Below are 22,670 nucleotides of genomic sequence, written 5' to 3' on the forward strand. Positions count from 1 at the left end.
TGCTGGTAATGGAATAAAATGGAATGCTATTTCTTATAGCATCTGGTGCAATTCGAGCCATTTAAAAGTGCATCTTATGGAATAGAGCTCTGAATAAGCAATGCCAGTCTGATTACAAACAACATGGGTCTCATTAGAATCCGTCAATCTGATTGCTAGGTAATGATACATTGCAGATTACTAGGCCATAATTGCCTCTTACATATTATGTGTATAATATATAGTTTCTCTGGTGTATGTTTAAGCCACTTTCTCTCATGGCTATCTTTTCCAGCTCTACACAAAGCAATGACTATGTTCTACTAAGTTGATTTTAACTGGGTCCTTAGGTCCTAATTCTATTTTCTTCTAAGTATGCATCAAGTTTTCTACAACAGCACTGTAAACAAAGAATTATCTTCAGGGTGATTGCCAGAAACAAGATATGTCAGGGGTCTATTACCCATTCAACTGGGAGCAGTCAATGGCTCAAGGCACTTCCTCCAAAGGGAAGGGAAAAATAACGGAGGCCAAAGCCCACAGTATAGCTACAGTCTTAATTAGGTTGTTGATTTAAGTGTGTCGTGCATTTTTGCTTTGTCAAAATCTATTTGGGTCTTTACTGTGACTAGAAGGATTCAGACATCTTAGCACTGGTCATGACTTTGGCTCACATGGTTCAGTCTGTGACTTAAAATGTTCTCTGTGGGCTCTGAAATCAGGACTTGATATTCATACTTCCGAGTAGCATAATCTCTCCCACCTCACGTGCTTTATCCCCAAACAATATCGCAGCCACAAGCCACACTGGAGAAAAGGCAAAACTCCATATAGTGGTTTTCCAGACGGGTATGTTCTAGTTTGATTTTTTAAAAAAAAAATTTAGTGTTTTATTTATTTCTGAGAGAGAGAGAGACAGCATGAGCAGGGGAGGGTCAGAGAGAGAGGGAGACACAGAATCCGAAACAGGCTCCAGGCTCCAAGCTGGCAGTCAGCACAGAGCCCGACGCGGGGCTGGAACCCACGAACCGTGAGATCATGACCTGAGCTGAAGTCAGGGCTTAACCGACTGAGCCACCCAGGTGCCCCTGTTCTAGTTTGATATTGATGCTACACGCCATTGTTAGAATGTATGTGTGTCAGTATGTTCTTTTAAGAAAAAAATACATGTGTATTTATTTTGAGAGAGAGAGAGAGAGAGAGAGAGAGAGAGAGAAACACAATACAAGCAGAGGAGGAGCAGAGAGATGGGGGAAGAGAATCCCAAGCAGGCTCGATGCTGTTAGCACAGAGCCTGACGCAGGGCTCCAACTCACAAACCATAAAATCATGACCTGAGCTGAACCCGAGAGTACAGTACAAAAAAGTACTTGGAGTATGTGTTGGGTGGTGCAGGTAGAATGCACTGGGGGTTGGGGATTAGGAAACTTGAGCTAAAGTGTGTCCTATAGGGAGTCGTCTTTTTGCCTCTCTCTCCTACAGTTTCCTCATATGAAATCCCAAAGGATGGACAAAGAACTTTCGTTCCATGGAGATGTGAAAAGTATTTTCAAAAGTATTTGGAGAATAGTAGGTTAAATTGGCAAAACTGGTTTCTTTACAGCAGGACTTCTCAAAGCCTTTAATGGACCAATGTGCTTTATGAATCTCCAAAAGAAGGTAATAGAATGCATCAAGGCTTTCCCATCTTAATTGGTTGTAGAACCCTTCTTCCAACCGGTACTATCCACTGAATAATACTCATCAACATCCTATCCATCTAATGTTTGATCCAAATATGCATTTTCTATCGTGGTCCATTGAGAAAGTGCCACTCATTCACACGGCCTAACTGGTGTGTGTAGACATCCATATTTGCAGCTTCTGCTTTTTACAGAATGGATGACACGGACTTCTTACAAGACCCAGACAACTTAGGGCATTCTGACTCTCATTTCAAAGGTGAGTAAACTTAGTTTAGGGGAGATGAAGTGATTTGCTCAAGGTCACCATAGGTAGAGAGTAGCCAAGGCAGAGTTCACGTTAAATCTGTGTATTTTTTCTATTACGTGATGCTCAGACCCCACTTCAGTTAATCTTTCTCTTGTGCATATTTTGTTTCTATTTGGTTAATGACTGGCCTCTCTGTCACACACTGTCGTCAAAGTGAAGAATGGCACTTGAGAAGGGTCCTCCATGATTTTTAGGCTTAGGACACAAACATGATTATTACTACTTCCTTTCCCACTCTGTATCAGATGGTAGTATTCTAGTGATAGTAGATTACACTCTGCTTTTAAGTAAACAGTAGAGTTTGGAGATTAATTCTTACAAAACGCAGTGTGTAAGGTGAACTTTGTATTTAAGTTACAGTTTCTTTCACTAGAACTTACCAAAAGAAACAAAAAATCAATACGACAAACTGCTAAAAAATAAGCCACCTGCTAACAGAAGAGGTTGGCAGTGCTAAAGAAAGAATGTACTGGGACCAAGGGGTGCCTGAGTGCTTCAGTCCATTAAGCACCAGACTCTTGGTTTGAGTTAAGGTCATGATTTAATGGTTAGTGAGTTCGAGCCCTGTATCAGGCTCTGTGCTGACAGCGCCAAGCTTGCTTGAGATTCTCTACCCACTCCTGCCCTTTTCTCTGATTGCATTCTCTGTCTCTCTCTCTCTCAAAATAAATAAATAAATATTTTAAAAGAATAATGTACTGGCTCACATACCTACTAACAACAGCGAGTAGCATCAATATCAAACTGGAAGATACCCACCCGGAAAGCTGTTTGATTGGACTGACTTTACCATACATGTGTCAGGCTGATGTAGGAGTTACAAGCAAATTGCTGGAGTCCAACTACTTGTGTTTAAATCCCATATTCCAACCCTTATCAGTAAAGTGGCCTTGAACTAATTGCCTGACCAATCTGTACTTTAGTATTTTCGTCCATAAAATGAACATATGAGGACTTGTGTCTCAGACGCAGGTGGTTGCACTTAAATAAACAGAGCTGAATACATGTCTGGCATGTAGGCAAGTGTCCAAAAACGCTAAAGGGGATGAAACCTTGGAACCCTGAGCTTTAGCTCAAGTTCTTAGGATGCCTCAGGAAGAACTTTAATTAAGGTCTTGCCCATCTGACCCATGTCCAGGGGCTAAGGTGGTGTGATTTTGCACATTCTGGTTGTATGTTTATTCTGAGGAAGAATCATGCTTCAGATCTCTTGTCCGGGATTAGGCTTTATTCTATGTTCCCCACTCCCTTTCCTCGCCCTAAGAATACTGTGTGGCTAAGGCTATTTAAACCTGAAAAGGCAGAAACTTTTGTATATAGACAGAAAGCTGTGACTGGAGAAAGCAGAGAGACCCATGTCGCTTTGTGCTTGTGGTGGAGACTGGCTAGCTGCTCAACAGACTTAATTCGTCTTCCAGTGCACACAAGATTCTTATTTCCCAGGCTCCAAACAGCAGCTTAGGCCCATGTGATATGTTCTGGCCAATGAGACTATAAGCCCTTTCCAAGCCTAGCCGTAAAACCTTCAACACAATTGTCCACATTCTCTTAGGTGGTGGCCTTAGCTGCCACATGCTGAACATGGTAGCCTCACAGGAGGGGAGGAGCTTGGATCCAAGTCAATGTTTGCCAAGTTGCCAAAAAGATCTCTGGATCCGCATCAGGCTATGATGTTTGCTAGAAACAACACTTTAGTGTTAAGCGCTGAAAATATGGGGCCACTTATTACAGAAGCTAGCATTCATTACCCTAAATAATACAAAAATCACATATTACACTACACTGAAATCAATCCCCAAGTTATTTTTAAGGTGACATGGGGCAATTTTGATATGATTCTGCCAGCTCATTCTAGAAAATGTAGGGGAAAATGTTGGTCAATGAGATGGCTAATTTCGGGTCAACCTGACTGGTCATGGGGTGCCCAAATTAAACATTATTTTTGGGTGTGTCTGTGAGGGTGTTTCTGGATAAGATTAGTGTTTAAATTGGTAGATTCAGTAGAATGCCCTCCCCAGTGTGGGTGGGCATCATCTAATATGTTGAGGGCCTGGATACAATGATAGGCAGAGAAAGGCAGAATTTCCCTCTTGTTTTCTGCCTTAACTATCTGAGCTAGAACATCTCATCTTTTCCTGCCCACAGATTGGGATATACGCCACTGGCTTGGCTGGTGCTGAGGCTGTTGGACTTGAACAGAACTACACCACCGAATTCCCTAGGTCTCCAGTTTGCAGATTATGGAGCTTCTCAGCTTTCATAAATCCACGAGCCACGTCCCCATTAAAAAGTCTCTCTCCATATATTTATAGATATAGATATATACAGTTGACTATCTTGTTAAGCAAGTGGGACAGAAAATACCAAGTCCAGTCAGTCTCATAAATAGGTTATTGACTACTCTACATATTAATATAGCTAATTCTAGAGGGGTATTTAACTAAAGAAATAAACTAAAGAAATAAACACAAAATAACCAGTTATACCCCAGATTCTTTTTATTTCAAGGTCTATGTTTTAAAATATCTCTGATAACACTAAACAGCATGCTCTCATTCTCTGAAGCCAGCTGCTCTTAAGGGCTTTCATTAATACATTGTAATAAGTAATAAGTCTTGAGACTGATTTTCAATTAACAGGGGCTCAGTCAATTGATAGTTTGTTTAATGAAATGGTATAATGAGGAGAGCATTCATCCTTAAAACTATGGCCTTTATTATTTTTGTATCCCACGTTCACTTAGAATTTGATGAAATTTATGGGCTTTCTCCCCATGAAAACACACATCTACATAAAATCACTAACATTAGGACCATGTTTTGGGGGTACTCTTGCACCCCTTGGAGTCCCAATGCACTCTCAAGGATCCCGGAATAAAAGCTTGTGGTAAGGATGGGTAGCTGGTCACTTGGATCAGCAGCAAAGATATTTGAGAGGGTATAGAACTGGAGATATTAGAGAAGACAGGTTTTATCACTAAAAATGCTCCAGAGAATACTGTAGTCCCCTCTTATCCACAGGAGAAACATTCTATGATCACCTCTTCCCCCACTCCCCCGTGGATGTAGACATCTGGAACCAGAAATAGCATCAAACTCAATATCAACTCAATATCTACTATGGTTTTCTTTCTGATGCGTATGTGCCTATGAGAATTTTTTTAAAATATTCATTCATTTTGAGAGAGAGAGAGAATCCCAAGCAGGCTTTACACTGTAAGTGCATAGCCGAACACAGGGCTCAATCTCACGAACTGTGAGAATCAAGAGTTGATTCAAGCTGAAATCGAGAGTTCTATGCTCAACCAACTGAGCCACCCAGGTCCCTGAAAGTTTAATTTATAAATTAGGCACAGTAAGATATTAACAATAACTAATAATAAAATTAGAATGACATAACAAGTACTATAATAAAAGTTATATGGACATGGTCTCTCTCAGTCTCTTAAAATATCTTTTTGTAGTATAGTCACCCTTCTTGTGATCATGTTGAGATTATAAAATACCTAGGTGACAAAGTGAGCTGAAAGACACAGGCACTGTAACATAATATTAGGTTACTATTGACCTTCTGAAGATACACCAGAAGGTGGGTCATCTGCGTCCAGACCATGATGGACTATTGGTCACTGAGACCACACATTAAGGGGAGACTATTGTAATTACCATTTGCTGAGTTCTTGGGTAGATCATCCGGTTAGACACTATGCTAACGTTCTAATGTATTTAGTCTTTATAAAGTTTATGATTTTAGTGTCGCCTGGGTGGCTCAGTCGGTTAAGTCTGGCAAAGTCAGCCGACTTTGGCTCAGGTCCATGATCTCACTGTTTGTGGGTTTAAGCCTGATGTCAGGCTCTGAGCTGTCAGCACAGAGCCTGGAATCTGATTCAGTCTGTGTCTCCCTCTCTCTCTGCCTCTCCCTGCTCACTCTCTCTCTGCCAAAAATGAATAAATGTTAAAAAAAAGAAGTCTGTGATTTTACAATTGCCATTCTACAAACAAGACAATGGTGCAGGAACTCACCATTAGATTGCATGATCAGTAATAGCAGGGGAGACTAAATTCCAACCAAAGTTCGCAGTCTTAATTACATTGGGATACATACAAAACTCATGAAACTTAAGTCTGATTTGCTAATGTGTTTCTTAAGAGCAAGGGCCATTTGGCAGTCAATGTGTTTTATCCTCTAAATAAGCACACTCAACTGCAGTTTAAGATCTTGTGTTCTAACCAAAGGACAACCAAGAATTAATTAATTTAGAAGCCACATGCATATTGAAAAATTATTGAAAAGAGACAACAGGATTCCAGGTCTGTATACAGCAACTACTTTATTATTTTCAAATGCAAACTCTTTGCATTAGGTTGCTATTTTACAATTTTACAAACTAGGTATAAAAGACCATAAATAAATGACATAAGTTATGTGTACCTAAAGTTCATGAAGGGAAGAAAAATACCTTGACAAAATAAAACAAAATAGAAAATCTATGTCTAACTCAAGAGATCGCTCAAAATTTGGAACATGTATGAACCAAGCAGTGTTCTGTTAATTTCCTTTAACGGTATGAACTAAATTATAATAGGCCTTATACATTCTAATTTTAACCACAGTCCTTGCATATTCCAACATACTTGGAGTGATACAAAAAATAAATGCACTCTTCAGTGTGTATCAATGCTTGATGTTTGGAGAATGTTAAGTGTGAAAATATTGCTTCTAGAACTTTCCTTGACTGGTCAGAATTTGAGTGTCTTCAGACAAACATTGAGGCTATAAGTGCGTATGGATTAATACACATATCCTTCACAGATTGAATACAAGAGTTCTCAAAACAGACACCCCAGTAGTGTAGTGAACATAGCCTGTCTTTAAAATAACTCTTTAAACACACCAGAACATTTCATTCATGATTGTTAAAAATAATTTGGGGCCAGCACACACATGGCGAAGCTACTTGATTTGGTGCAGGAGAACAGCTTAATGCTGCCTAATGGAAGATTTGAGCGAGATTCAGCGTCTGAACTCACTAGGCCAACACTCGCTCATGGGGCTAATCCAGTCCCTGAAGTTGGCCTCCTGCCCTGACCTCTGGGGAGAGATGACCAGCTCAGAGATTCAACCTCATTTCTTTATACATATTTTTCAGGCATCAATGCATAGGCACATCCCTTTAAAAATATATTAAAGTCCCCCAAAAGGGGTGAATTAACTTTGTCACTCTGGCATAGCTATGAGAATACAATGCCACACACCCTGTCAGAATGTAATAAATATTTATTGATGATTCTCTCTACTTCTTCAATAACATAGGGGTCGGAATCTTTTTTTTCTTCCCATTTTTCCCTGATTTGATGTTATAGCTTATGTAAATGGCCACAGGTTCTGCAGCCATAGCTTAGAATAAGCAAGGCAGCCACTCAGATTATGAAAAATGGCAGTATGTTGGCTGGCGTTTGGTATACATATCCTATCAGAACTGAATCTTCACACACCGGACCTCAGATTCTAGAAGGCTAAGGGCCATAGGAGTTAGCTGCATATTAATAATTGTAGAACTCTTCCTGTAAATTGGGAACCTGAAATCACTCGAGGACACTTAATCCCAACTATGCTAACCTCAAGAGTCACTGGCATGTATTTTTCTGTGACATTGAGAGACAAAGTATTAATCCAGGACACATCATCTCAAAGCTGACACACGCGTCTCCGTTCATCTCCAAAAGCATATGAATTGCATATATTTGTTCGCATTCAACGAGTCCATTTATGCAGGAAAACAAAGGCTACTTCTATTCCATTTGGGGTCACCAGACAAATTCCATCCCCTTCTCTCTCTCTCCGTCAAGAAATTGGTGATTCAGATGAGAAGTTCAGTCAGCATTAATGATTTTGATGATGGGTTGTCACCTGAATGGATTTGTATTCTAAAATTACCCCACTGCTGAGGTGAAAATGCCTCCATCCAAAGCTGTAGAATTACTTATTAAGGTTAGTGTGGCAGTTACAAAACACACTTCTAGATACAGGGCATTGAACACTTCCGGGCTGTCTTTCTAAGGGGACGGGTGGGGTCTCCAGGCCCGCTTTCGCCTGTGGCCTCTTCATCTCAGAACTGGTGGAAAACCAGAACTCTCCGGTGTAGCATTCCACAACATTCGCAGGCAGGTCTAAGCATGAGGTTAGACACTCACGCGCACGCACACACCCGCGCATATGCACACTCACACCTATGTACACACATCGAAAGAGATAGTCAGCTCATATTTAGTCTAGGAAAAAAAATATATTTATATCACTGCAATGGCACACCCTGGGTAAAATGTGACTTCAGCAATGCATATCATAGGCAGCTCATGGGAACTGGCTTTGTTTTGTGTGGTGGCACCTAACCTGGTGTCCGTTGTAAGACCTGTAGCCTTGGGTCACTTGCTGCCGCGCCAAAGCAGCAGCGACATACAGGAATGAGATATGGAAATGCATATAAATAAAACCACGAGGAATTTAGGAACGAGGGCTCCGTGGAGCTGGTGCTGCGAGACAGTCCGCTCCTCAGCGCCACAAGAGAACAGGTGCTGAGCCTCGCACGTTTGCTGCTTCTTTCACTGGGAAAGAAGATTTGAACGTCAGCCATGTATTCTTTTCAGGTACGGGTGTTGTTTCATCAGTGTCTTTGCTCCAGAACTGGCATCGTGGAAGCAGAAGAAACACATTTCGAAGGGACTGAGGAGGGTGTGTTCTGTTTTCTTCTGTGGGCTTTGTGATCGACAGGAAGGGCTGTGAGGCCAAGATAGCAGAATCTACTCCCTGTAGAGAAAGGAACAAGATTTTAGACAAAACATCAACGCATGCGGCCAGCCAGTTGTCAGCCAATATTGCAGGAAAGAACAGAAGCACGTAGGAGTCGGTGTGGCTCAGTAAGAAGTAGCTCAGGAGGGAGAGCGTGAATTCCTGCTTTCCTCCTCTGAAAAGTGACAACTATAGTAACAACATCAACAACAAAAATGTTTATTAGTAGCTCAATTATAATAACTTGGGGAAGGTACTAGTCTTCCTCCTATCACCTGGATGAGGCTGTTGCATCACAGCAAAGCTGGGCAACTTGCTCATGGTCACGTCATAGGTGGAGAAGGAGAAAAAGGGCATTAGAACACAAAGGGTCTGAGTCGATAGCCATGCCTTAACCACTGTGTGAACAGCCTCTCTGTGAAATGAAAACTCTGATTGTGAAGGTTCATCTGTGCAAGAGGAGAAAGGCTTGGAGTTGGTAAAATGATGTGAAAAGCAAATTGTATTACAGTAGCACCCAGTCTTTTCAAAAAGGGGAATTCTGTGTCAGGGGAACAGATCCAGAAACACGACCATCCACCAATACTCAACGATATGATTGACAAAAATGCCAACTAAGAAATAAAAGTCACTGAACATTTTTCTTACAAAGGAACTTCTAATGGATGCGAATGTCTGGTAAAGGGCTCATACGAGGTGCACCGAACAGGGACAAGGGAGGGAAGGTTGGGCCATGGCACAAGGAAACATTTGGCATGCCAGCGCGAAAGGTTCTGGGGGCTCAAGCCCTCCGAGAACTAATCAGTCACGACTGCCTCATCGTGTAGCACTGAGCAAGATCAGCACAACACAATGGAATCCTTGTGGCTCCTCATCGTCCTCGCAATTATCAACACAAACCAAAATAAGCAATTTCTCTCCTTTCCTTTGTGACAGTTGACTATCAAGATAGCTTCAGGGACCGTATCTCCCACTGCAACGGCAGTGTTTGGCTGTGAATGACCTCAGGTACAGAGAGAGCAAAGATTAAGACCAGAACGTATCTTCAAAGACAACTTCGCGTATTTTATTGAATCAATCTTGTATTTGCTTGTTTTGTACCTATGTGTGTTTGTCGTGTGTGAGATATAAACCCAGTTTAGTGTCTTTGAGGTAAATAACCATGATTTAGTCTTGTAGAAAATGCTTTAGTCTATTTGGAGAGAGAGAAATGAAGTTTTCTTACAAACTATTCAGTTAGAGATGACTTCGTAGGCAAATTAAAATGATAAATGTGGTTTGGGGCACCTGGGTGGCTCAGTTGGTTGGGTGTCCGACTTCGGCTCAGGTCATGATCCCACAGTCCATGGGTTCAAGACCCGCATCGGGCTCTGTGTTGACAGCTCAGAGCCTGGAGCCTGCTTCAGATTCTGTGTCTCCCTCCCTCTCTGCTCCTCCCCTGCCTGCTGTCTGTCTCTGTCTCTCAAAATAAAATAAAGACATAAAAAATTTTTTTAAAAATGATAAATGTGGGTAAAGTTATAACTACCAAGCCTTCCTTTCAAGAAGCCACTTGTCAACATCATTCACTTCGACAATCATGGGGAAGAGAAGAAAGAAAAGGAATTGGATCTACTGTTCCAACTGTGTCTTTGGAAATCAGTAAGTTTATCAAATGTAGTTTCTGAAACCTGGCTGTGCAGGGATTTCATCAGGCAGACATGTCTTTACACGCAGGACAAGGAGAACATGAGTATGACCTTAAGACTCTTGGAGTACAACCAACGCCATATGGATAGGCACACTATTTGAAGGTGATTTTGTTTTGCTGTTAGAAATTCTATTCTTAGAGGAGAAAAGGGTGTCCCCAAAACCCATTTGTCCCCTTTCAGTTCACCAACCATCTTCTTCACTAAATGCCTAGATATAAATATATGGTATGAAATTGGTTTGTTGGGGTGCCTGGGTGGCTCAGTCGGTTGAGCGTCTGACTTCGGCTCAGGTCATGATCTCACGGTTCGTGGGTTCAAGCCCTGCATCAGGCTCTGTGCTGACAGCTAGCTCAGGGCCTGGAGACTGCTTTGGATTCTTTGTCTCCCTCTCTCTCTGACCCTCCCCTGCTCACGCTGCCTCCCTCCCTCTCTCTCTCTCTCTCAGAAATAAATAAAACATTAAAAACTAAAAAAAAATGAAAATAATTTGTAACAGGAAGTGGACTATTTGGGACCTCAGTGTGTATGTGAAAAGGGTTGGATGTTTGAAGTGTGACAAGTGTAGGAATATGAAGGACTGTATCTAGCTGGTGCCAGAATATTCTAGAGTGGAGAAAAATAAACATTAGCTCCTTTGAATTCAGACAAGCTCTTCATCGTGGGCAAGTGCTTGGACAGAGACCAAAGCATATGATCTATGTGGCATCATGAGGGACAGATGTGACTTTCACCGTCTCTAAATACACAAAGCACTGTGTCTCTGAATCCGTTATGAAGACATCAAAGTGTCCTTATCATCCAATTCTATTCCTTACAATGAGATCTAACTTCTGCATTTCACTTTTTTCAATTATAAAACAACAATGTCATGAATTTCAAGGCTAGGTGATAAAGGAGTATTTGGTAGGTCTACCACCTTTTGTACAGATACATGTTTAATTTAAATCAATTCCTCACAAATCCATTTAAGGTGAAGCAGTTTCATGTGCATGGCTCCTACCAATGAACTTCATTTCACCTCACTCCAGCATGTCGCAATACAACGTTTGGGTTCGCGAGTGAAAGATGGATGAGTAATACTTGGAAAGCCTTGCAGAAAGAGTCCACCTTCCTTCCGTGAAGTTCAGTGTGTTCTACATAAGAGCACTTCTTATACACTTACAACAACGCCATGTGTTAGGAAAGGTGTTATTATTGAAATATCATCATCTCTAATTTACAGGTGGAGGACCTGAGTTATAAAGAAACATGGAATGAATTTCCCAGTGTCAACATCACGGTTGGCTTTAGAATCCATAGCTGTATGGATGCCAGAGCCTGGCTCCGTGCCCTGGGAAACAATGCAACCTTCCATTGTCCTATTTCTCTTCTAGAATGTGTCACTTCACAGAAGCGGTAGGGTTTCACTTTTACAGCTACTGGATATTATGGTAGGCACTTAGAGAGCCCTTCTTTGGCCTTTCCATTGACCTAGACTCTAACTCCTACACTGTGTTAAAATTAAGATTCAGAAGGCAACCTTTGAATGTAGTAAGATTTCACATTCCACCTTTCAATCCTTGCCTGGTGGTTCCAAGTACACAGATACATGATGAGAAATAACACAATGACTGCAGCCTAGTGTCCAGCATTAACTTGTTACAGTATCTTAGAACTGACACATTCTCTCTTTTGAACTGTTCTGCTTTGAGTATGTTCAGTGTTTAGAAAAATAGCTCAAGTCTTAAGTTGTTCCCTTGAAGAAAAAGCAAGACTTCTAATTATTCAGTGGATGCCAGGAAATGCTCTTTTGACTTACAAGATAATGCCATAATGCTATCTTATTTGAATTGGACCATGGAGATTGAAAACAAAATACTCCACAGCTTTCCTGAAGGAAAAAAATAAACATATACATTTTTTTTTCACAATGAGCAAAAAACCCCACCTACGTTTGTCAACTTTGAACATGAATATCCAGAACTCTTAGGGTTCAGCAAAAGTGGTGATAAAACAGAAATTGTTGGAGTAGTTTAAAAAAATAAATTTCACATTCCTTCTGAACAGAAAAGCTTTTACAACCAATGTTGCAAAAAGGTTTTTACTAAACTGTCATGACTTGACAGCATCAAATTGAACATGCCTTGCTCTATAAGAAATAGCTTTCAGCATAAAACCAAGGTGGGGGGGGGGAAGGTCATTAAAATCAGCCAAGTTCTTGTTTAAAAGTAGTGAAAATGGAAGAGTTTAAGAAGTTAAAATCTGTCCAGGCAAAAAGAGTTAGGTTGTTTGTTTCTAGGAATAAACAAAGCCATTTAATTCATGTTTCAAGAAGAAAATTCTGGGATTAAAATAGAAGTATCTAAGGCTCACGGTCTTTAGGGATGAGATGTTTTCCAGTAGGTTACATGCTAATAGTGAAGACATCAAGGGAAGTCCCAAGTCTCACTCCTGACTTCAAGGTAAATCCTCCCTGGCTGACCTTGTCTGGTGCATTGGCTACCAGAACAGGACAGAAAATGAGAATAATGGACAGACCTTCCAGGACTTCTCAACTACAGCAAAGTCTCCAAAGAATGACCCAAGGTTACAGGTGATTATCTGGTACCCAAAAGATACTCAGGAAAATATTTGTGGCATGAATGATGGGCACTAAAGTGTAAGAGGAACTCTGTGTGAGAGACCCAAGGTTACAGGTGATTATCTGGTACCCAAAAGATATTCAGGAAATATTTGTGGCATGAATGATGGGCACCAAAGGGTAAGAGGAACTCTGTGTGAGAGAGCCAGTTGGGGTCTGGGTGCCATGTTCCCAAACCTGACTTGATATGGTTCCTACTTCACTTCTTCCTGGAGGAACAGTAAGAAAGTCCTAGTGGGTTTCCATACTGGCCTCTTCTCCCATAGTCAAGAGAAGACTGAAATCCTTTTGACAATAAACTATTTAAAAAAAAAATTAAAAAATAAAATAAAATAAAATAAAATACTTGTGTAACTGAAAAAAAAAAAAAAAANAACAAGTTTTCACTGAAGAAAGATGCATTGTGGATTCTTTTGCCTTACCTTGTAGGCCTGGGGTTGCTTCTTTATAGGAGGGAAGTGTGAAAGTTCCCTATTCAAGATTGTCACGGTCCACTATCCAAAAGGTAGTTACAAGAAGTTTGTAGAGTCCCAAAACATGACTTGATATGCCACAGCCTCAGGCCCAAAGAAACAGACCTTGTTTGTCCAGTGAGGGGGAGGTGTTTGGGTTTTATTATTATTATTTTTATTTTTATTTTTTAAAATCCACTTTCCTTTCCTTTCCAGCCCCTTACGTCATTATAAGCCACCAGGTGGCCTGACGAGCTACGTGGTTTTCACCTAGGTTGTTTTCCATGGCAAGAACCAAGCCTCAGAAGCTACGACTGAGTCCTTCCAGAATGTTCCTGGGCATGGTATTCATTCCAGTGAGAGCAAGATGACTGTCATTTACGCCACAAACAAAACACTGTAGTTGTAATTCCAAATGGAGAGAGGATCAAGGATGTCTCAGAGAAGCTCAGTGTCTGGCAGCAAATACGGCATCAAAACTCAGAGGTGGTGTTCTATTTATATAGGTACATGTATTTTACAAACTGGTGACGGACGGAGTACTTCTGAGAAACAATTTGTTCCAGGTCTTCATTCAAACGACGGTCTGTCATTTCTGTAAGCCCCACGGTCTCAGCAATCTGTACACCAGGCAACGCTGAAGGTATTGGAAGTTTCCTTTCATTTCAGAGGGCGAAGACGGAGTAAAAAAAGTGCAGTTCTTCAATTAAAGTGCATGGATGAGGTAAACTAATTTCAAGAGTTTTGAGTTTATTCAGTACACTGGCTCAGACGGGAACCATTCTGCCGTGTATCTGCTGCATTTGGGTTCTCATCGCCTGGACGCTGCTCAGAATCTTATTCTGGTGTGTGACGGCTGTGATGCCAATCCTTGCCAGGTCACTGGATGTAGGGGGAGAAGCAAGAGGGAGAGAAAAAGCCATGAGGGCGGAGAATCTGGTTCTGGGGCTTCATGCAGACACACATTTGAATCAGCCACAGTTCATACAGCACAACAAGGCAGGTGTGTTACAATGTTTAATTAAGCAACTGAACGCAACAATGTAGGTGCTTTAGAGGCTGTGTAAAAATTATACTCCATCAAAATGAAAGGCATTCCAGGTTTCTTTTCTTTTTTTTTTTTTTTTAAATGAGTAGGATGATAATGCAGCTCAAAGCAGAAAAGAAAAATACTATTAAATCTAGATTTACCCTTTGGTGTTACATCGCTGAGTACTTACTCCTGGTTCATGTGCACTATAGCCTCTAGTGTGGTATAACCAGCAGCTGTGAAGTTATCCTTATACCGGTCCATTTTAATGGCCTGCAGCCAATCGCCCACTGATACCACAGCGGAGAATTCAGGGGAGCTGGGATCCAACAAGGCGGTGTTAGGTCTGGTGGAGGAACGAGAAAGTGTGGACAGACAAGAACTATCAGCAAGATAGCAAGACTCAGAAGTCAGACTGCCTACGATAGGCACTGAAATGCCAAGGACGGGCTTTCTAGAGAGACTGCCTATCGTCAAATGTCATCATGTGGTTTTTTTGGGGGGCCCCTAATCTCACAAAGTTGCTAAACCATGTATCAAGTGCCCTATCTGTCCTTGATTCCACTTCCCACATTTGTTTTATGTGGACCTCTTAGTATACTAATGATCATACCAGTCTTTTCACATCTTAGCCTCGGAGAAAGATTGGGGGAGACCTTGTGGCTGATACTGGTTCAGTCTTTGCAGGAAGACGGAAATTCCTGCCAGCCCTGAGTATTACATACTTCAGGACAGCAGCTACGGAAACCCTACTGAAGTATAAGTAAAACAACAAAAAACCAAAACCAAAACAAACAAACAAAAAAAACACACAAAAAAAAAAAAACACAAAAAAAACCCACACAAAAAACTGTGAGCTTGCAACTTGCCAGACTTGATGAAGCGGAGAAAACGGCAAGAGTTCAAGTCCAGCATGCTCCCGGCCAGGTTTGCAGGCAGGCTCAGTGCATTCAAACAAACTTGGGACAGCAGGGAGTTAATGTCCTCTTTAATCAGCCCACGCCTGACCAGCACGTGTGCCAAGACGGAAAGGAAGAATGGCCACTTTGATCACCGCTTGGATTGTGGAATGCGCTTCTCATATTCCCTAGCTGGGGCCCTTAAATTATCATTTCAATGAATTCTAAGCACTTTCTATGAAATTATTTATTAGTTTATGCATTTCTTAGGCCAGGTGTTTTATGTTAGGTCATTGTCGAGATTGACTACAGTTCATGGCAGGAATTTTGCCTTTCCTCGTGATATCGATATACAAAGAGCCATCTATTTACAGAAGTATTTATTAAGAGGCTCATAGTGATCTTTATCATCACACTACTTAAGAATTATTGGGTAGACCTTCACCGGGTATTTTATACTACCTTTACTTTAATCACCTCTATACCAACACTGCTATTTGTTTATTATATTTTCTTGAACTCCCGTTTCCCTAGAAATTATAGAATGTGGCTGATCTTAGCATTCTGACCTAATTTTCATCCTGAGACTGTGTTACTTTAATATGAATGTTTAAACTGAAATATCATCATTACTGAAGTTTTAGCCAAAAAAAATATTTTCTTGTGAAAACAAAACTAAATCAGTCTAATGTCTTGATTAATTTCCTGCATTCAGAATTAATCCAATTCCATTGTTTATTTTATCATTTTTACCTGTTATTTTGGTTTGCATCATTCTCTCTTATGTGACTATTTTAAACAAGACTTGTTTTATCAATCAGTCTTGTGTCTGAATAGTAGCTTGCAGTTGTGAACTTTTATATCTATTCACTCAATTAAGTCTGATTTTCTGAGTAAAATTATGTAAATTTTTATGACAAGAATACTCAAGATTTAACTCTTCCCCCAATAACCAGTATCATAGAATTTTAGACTTTAGTGTTAATGTTTATCAATAATATTCATTATTAGACAAAGAGCAATAGTTTCCATTTCTAACTTTAAGCCAAGAGTGTGACTAGGGCAACACGAAGGCTCTAGGTACCTGACAAGGTCAAAATGACCTTAGGATGAAAATATCCTCATTCTAGATCAATTAACTCTAAGGGTTATTTGCAAGCCTGCTCTGGAAGTCTTTGTGCTCTTTGTGGAACATTACGACATCTGCCTAATTTTGTGCTGAATCACATACACTGTTATACTACATCCCATTACCAGCAAGCAGTAATAAGCATCAAAGCTACCGAAGTACCGTCAGTGAGAAAAACTGCGAATTGAAAAAAAGTATATCCAATAATTCAATTTGTTCTCAATTTGTTCTGCATAATGGTACGAAGCACACATTCTGCAATATTAGGAGCTGAAGAGCTTAACCCAGCAGTAAAGCGCCAAGTACCAGTGAACCAGCCTTTGGACCTTCAGACAAAATTTATGGGATGTGGAGCTGGAGACCCAAAGGCTGGAGGGAGTTCACCTTGGAAGAGAAGAAGCCAGCGACACCTCTCGGAGAACCGAAGAACAAAAAATAGCCCAGGGAGGCTAGGAGATTCTTTTTAGGCCGCTTGGCTATCAAGTGGCAGAAATAAGATGTGAATTCAGCCCAGCCCAGTGTTCTTTCAGAAGAGCTTGATCATTAAGCTCTTGGGATGCGGCAAATGCCAAGGGATCTGAAAGCCCAAAAGAGAATAGAGGGTATGTCTGCTGCTTGTTTCAGATTCTTCGTGCACTGAAACAATCAGTGCATACCTTCTCTTCCACAACCGTTGGGCTACGTGTTCGGAAGACTGGAGGAGAAGCTCCCTACACCGACTGAGACTGGAAGGCCTTGGACATTGTGGGAAAAAACATCTTCCTATTTTTAGCTCAGGGTCATGATGAAAGAAGAGCCTTGGAGAATCGCGGATTTGGAGATGAGTAGATCTTACTTCTTGCAGGCCTGAAGCATCTGATTATCTTATGCTAGTCTTCACCTGAATCATTTAACTACCAAGGGCAGTCTATACTCTTTTGGATGGGACAGGTATCTAGGGATCCTGAATCTTACACCAGAGAGGCTCAGTCTCCAGGCTGAAAAGTTCCTATTGAATTGCAGGACTTGGAATATCTGTACCTTGTTTCTGGCTGGTAGCACTTCTTCCTTTTGCTCTTTCCAAAGAATTAACAACCTATTTTACAGATGGTTCAATTATATTCATTTTAAAAACCCTTCTCAAACATTCATCCATATGCTTTGTAACTTGATCAGGTTCTATTTTGGTCCTGCTTCCTTCTACTCTTGAAAGACCCAGTAAAGAGAAACGTTAGGAACTGAAACCAAATGAATTTTTATTTGCTTTATAAGCTTATACGCACCTATAACCCATCATAAGTGAACTTAAAACTACGGTGTATGAAGAGCTTTCCTCTACTCCCTATTTTGTACCGATGTGTTCCTTTCCCTTCCCTCAAGTTTAGCATCTAGTGGCCTGAAAGTCTTCCCAAAGTACATTCTATCTTTCTTCAGAAATGTTCAGGTCCAGCATAATAAGGAAAGCACTTAGCTATTTCTTTGTTGCTGGGTTGTTTTTTTTTTAATTTTTTTAAATTTGTTTTTTGTACTACGATTTGAGGCCTGACAGGTTTTAGGCTCTTCGAAATGGTGAACAAAACTACCATAAATACTCCATTAACTGAGACAGAAGCCACCCAGGTTGCAGAGAGCTGTGCAGTGGCCTCTGACTAAAAGGCAGGCATTAAAGCGAGCCACCACTCGCCTGCCACCTCTAATGTGTTATTTCATACATCACTATTAAGTAGGCATGGCTGACCTGGAGCTCTCGGTCCCCGTCCTCTTCAAGCTGTTGGGGTTGCGGATGAGTTTGTCTAACATGTTGACAATCTGGCCAAATTTCGGCCTATCACTTCTCTCCTTCTGCCAGCAGTCTAGCATCAGCTGATGGAGGGCGATGGGGCAGTCCATTGGAGGAGGTAGCCGGTAGCCTTCCTCAATGGCTTTAATCACCTATCAGAGAGAACCAAACAGTATGTTAAGCTGCCAGGGAAGCTGCGGTCAGTGGTCCATCCTCCTGACCCGCAAGTTCCCCCATACGTTCAGCTGCCGGCAAGCTTGAGCATGGGAACAGCACCAACTTCTTCGCAGAAGCCAAAGCTGGACCTGAGTATTGCTGACAACAGGACAGGGAAGCCAGCTGTGGCTCTGCCCTGTTCTCAGATGACAGGCAATCCCAATGTGAAATTCTAAAGTGAAGATTCATCAGTGTCCCGAAGTGGTTAGAACACAATCAGACCAACAACCTGGTGTTGGGCTGGCTCTCAGAGATCACATCGTGACCACCCTCCTTCTTCTGCTATCCAGCATCTCTAAGCCCTCCTAACAAAAGAGACTCTGGCCTACTGTTCAAGACTTTCCTTAAGAAGCACTAATAGTTGCATCCAAAATGGAAGTCTCTTTGCATCATTTTAAGTCTGTCCTCTTGCTCAGACAGCTCTTGAGTCAAAATAGGAGCCCACCTTCCAGACCTCCCAATCCAGAAGACACTCCCTCTCTCTAAAACAGCACTGTCCTCAAACCCTCCAGATAGCCAACTATTTTTCCTTTTGGAAGACCAAAATACACCAAGATACCAGTTCTACATTACATTTGTGGGTCTTAGTTGGCTGGCAGTTGGCCAGTTAACAGTTAACAGTTAAAAAGTGTTACTAAGTAGATTTAAAAAAAGTAGTAGCAAAGAAAATTAAAAAAATTCTTTTAGAGCACTGATATTTTGAAGGGGACCTTTCCACATCTAAGGAAAAAGTTATAATGGTAGATGGTCATTATCTTATTGCCCAGAGTTCTCCCTGCCTAACTATGACATAAGTAAACTATTCAACAGCCTTTCTTCTAATTCAAATTCTTTGAATCTGTCTTCACAGGTACGACAGTATTTTTCTTATTGGCATTTTGCTAAGCCCCTCATCTTTAAGGTATAGCCCCCAGTAATGTAATATTATATTACATCATGCCAAACTTAAGGAGGGGAATTATTTCGTAATTTCTTGGCTACACATTGGCATTATTTATGTGAATCCTATGAAACTCTAGAAGTCTTTTTATTTGTTTGGAGATTTTTAAAGAAGTTTTATTTGTTTTAAATCAGTTATTAATTATTTATTTTAATTTATTTGTGTGTGTGTGTGTGTGTGTGTGTGTGTGTGTGTTTACTCTACCCAAATGAGTAGCTGCTAAGGAAACAACCAGAACTATAGCCATCTCAATGACCACGTTGGATTCACCCTGCAGTGGTGTTTATTTACTGCTCCATAACTGGCCTTCAACAGAAAACAGTTAATTCCACGGGGTCCCGTTTCTACATATCAGTATGACTATTGTCTATGTAGCTGGCACACAGTTTGACAATCCTCTTGTGATTTATTAAGCCCTCTGATCCTTTTTCTCCCGTGTATTTTTGCCAACATCCTGTTGTATTAGTATTATTTACTACTCCTTCTAAAGTAGACTTCTATATGCTATCTTACTAAACATTATTCTCTTTATTTCTGGCAATTACATTAAGTCAGTTTGATCTTCTGACTTTCTTTTATCTTTCCAGGTGCACGGTGTTGACTCTAGACTTGATGAAAACATTTTACATTGAATTGATGAGAATGAGAGAAATATTGGGCTAACGCCAGGATAATACAATTTGTTATAAACCCTCAGACTGCTTAATACTCTTTCATTAGCTCCCTATCCACTGCCAGCTTGGAAGATGGCTTGTGGGTTAACAAAGCATATTTTCTCAGTTTACTGCTGAATGTTTTGGGGGGGCTAAAGAGTAAAACAAACAAAAAACTTGGTAAGTTTGCCATATTTTCAACAGTTATTTTGACTCTATTCACCATATGCCAAATGAATTCTACTCATGAAAGTAATTTCCCAGTTACATTTCCTATTGAGAACCCAACAGAGACAAATGCATGGGAATGACAGATTGATATTATTTGCGGGAGAGAGACGGCTTCAGATGTTCTTCCGTGGAGAAAACCAGACCACTGAAAGTTCGAAACAATAAAAAATATGTTAACGTAATATAGAAACTGTCAAAACTATCAGCCTGAAAATACTTAGGGCAGGAAAATGGACCAGAATCTTCAGATTTGCTGCTCTTCTGAGCATTTGGCCACGACTGCCAACTGAAGTTGAGTTTAAGTATTTAATCATTAAAAGAGTAACTGTATGCGCTACTTGCTCATTTTGGCTGTTCTGGTCCTTCTGCAAAGTCTCTCATCTGAAACCAAATGTTGCTACAAGGTAGGTACTGGAAGGTGTCTGTAGCACAATTACATCAAACAATACATTACACACCACTCACATCTCTAGTTTTTCCAGCCTGCAATTACCTATCAGTTATGCTAGTTGCTGGCTTTCTTCCTATCTGCTATGAACCTTTCTTTATAACTTTCAGATAACACAATGTCAACACGATCATTCCTCTTAATCTGGTTAGCGAATTCTTTTTGCCCCAGAGCTGTGGGCTGCATTAGCTTCTCTGTTGCTCTGAACATTCTTTTATTGATAAGGCAACCAGGATCCTATTTCTTGAGTTCTTCGTTTAATAGCCAAGGCTTTGCAACTTCTTGTTATTTCAAGACAAAGCAGATGGGCAGGTAGCATTTCACATCGGAGAGAATTTTTTAAAAAAAGACTTTTTCTCAAACTATAATTTTTATTGATAAATCGAGTGCCAAGACTTTGTAAGCACTGTATGCTAATATTTTACTTCACACATATAACTAACAAGTGTTCTAGGAAGACCCTTTGGTCCAAGATTTTTTTTTCCCCTTCCTCTTTCTCACTGGAGATGTTTGTAATTAAATTCTATTACTCTGGAATCTTATTAGTGTCATTATTGAATGCTTTTCTGAAATTGCAGGCATTGTGGATACTCCCTTACGAAGTAGTCCAGATGGTACATTTAAAGGGATGTGCATAATTTACAAAGGGTCATTGAGTGAAGCTTTATTTTAGAGTCCTCAAGGGGCAAGCTCTAATTACAACTATGCCAGCTTTAAAATATTCACTAGTTCTCTTCAAAGAAACCCTCGGTGTCAATTTTTTCACAGGTGAAATTTGTGTTTTTCATATATACTTTATTTTCTTAGATATCAAAGTGGAATTTTGTTGTGGATTGGAGCATTAATCATGTAAATATATGTTCCTTATACCCCACCTCTCCATCTATCTATAAATCTATCACGTCGGCCTTCCACACTGTCCCCATTTAGGCGATGTAATTTCGGTCCTTGAAATCCATGACTGTGAGGTTTAACTAGATTACTACACACATTTGTATTGAGAAATGTAATGAGAATCTTGAGTTTCATGTATCATTTCAAGCTCCGGCCTCACTCCATCATACACTGATGCAATCCTTCCTGAATCTCAATGCAGAGACATATATTTCAGAACATAAAGACTCACGTCTTGATTGGACATATCCCAATAGGGTCTCTCTCCATATGACATAACTTCCCACATAACGATTCCATAGCTCCATACATCACTCGCTGACGTGAATTTACGATAGGCGATTGCTTCTGGCGCAGTCCACCGGATAGGAATCTTGCCACCCTGTGAACATTCGAGCCATAAGTTATTCCCTAAGTACATCACTGATGTGCCATTTTAGTCCCTGAATGTTCTTACTGTTTGCCAAGTGGGACAACAGCATTCCTGAGATAGCTCTCCAGACAATAATATGAGACTTGTTTGTTTTAACTAGTCTTCTACGTTGAGACACTTCTCGTGTGTTTTCTTTAGTCACAGGGAAGTGAACAAGTAACCTGTTTAATTATTTTTGAAAAAGCCTAACTATTATCTGAGCTCTGCTTCAGGCAATATTGGAGGAGAAAGGAAATTGCAGGATTTATAAAATGCATATGTTACTATGGTATATCTATGGGCATGTAGCTGAGGCTCACTTTGACTTCTTGCTGAATTCTTTTGGCCAGCAGCACAACGGCGATATTTAATATTGTTTCTGAAATCATGAACTAAGGAAGTTAAGTATGAAACTTTCTATCCTCCACACTGCTATCCTACTTTTATATAGCATGACAAAGGTGCTTAACATGGCTAGAAGATAATACATAACATTACATAGGCTCTTAGAGGGTGCCAAGTACCAGATGCTAAAG

The 22,670-nt window shown here is 40.5% G+C and overlaps 1 protein-coding gene across 1 annotated transcript in view; it reads right to left on the reverse strand.

The window, feature by feature from the left end:
- Window positions 1-6,282: 6,282 nt before the first annotated feature.
- EPHA4 (EPH receptor A4) overlaps window positions 6,283-22,670 on the reverse strand; it is a 152,874-nt gene continuing 136,486 nt past the window's right edge. Inside the window, exons 14-18 of the mRNA XM_077748712.1 lie at window positions 21,955-22,104; window positions 18,299-18,492; window positions 14,744-14,899; window positions 13,494-14,405; window positions 6,283-8,778 (exon numbers count right to left, since the gene is read on the reverse strand). Of these exons, the coding sequence (XP_077604838.1) occupies window positions 14,291-14,405; window positions 14,744-14,899; window positions 18,299-18,492; window positions 21,955-22,104 (615 nt within the window). The 3' untranslated portion in view covers window positions 6,283-8,778; window positions 13,494-14,290. The remainder of the gene's footprint in view (window positions 8,779-13,493; window positions 14,406-14,743; window positions 14,900-18,298; window positions 18,493-21,954; window positions 22,105-22,670) is intronic.

The sequence above is a fragment of the Crocuta crocuta genome, unplaced genomic scaffold (assembly GCF_008692635.1).
Source record: "Crocuta crocuta isolate KB4526 unplaced genomic scaffold, BGI_CrCroc_1.0 scaffold229, whole genome shotgun sequence".
NCBI lineage: Eukaryota > Metazoa > Chordata > Mammalia > Carnivora > Hyaenidae > Crocuta > Crocuta crocuta.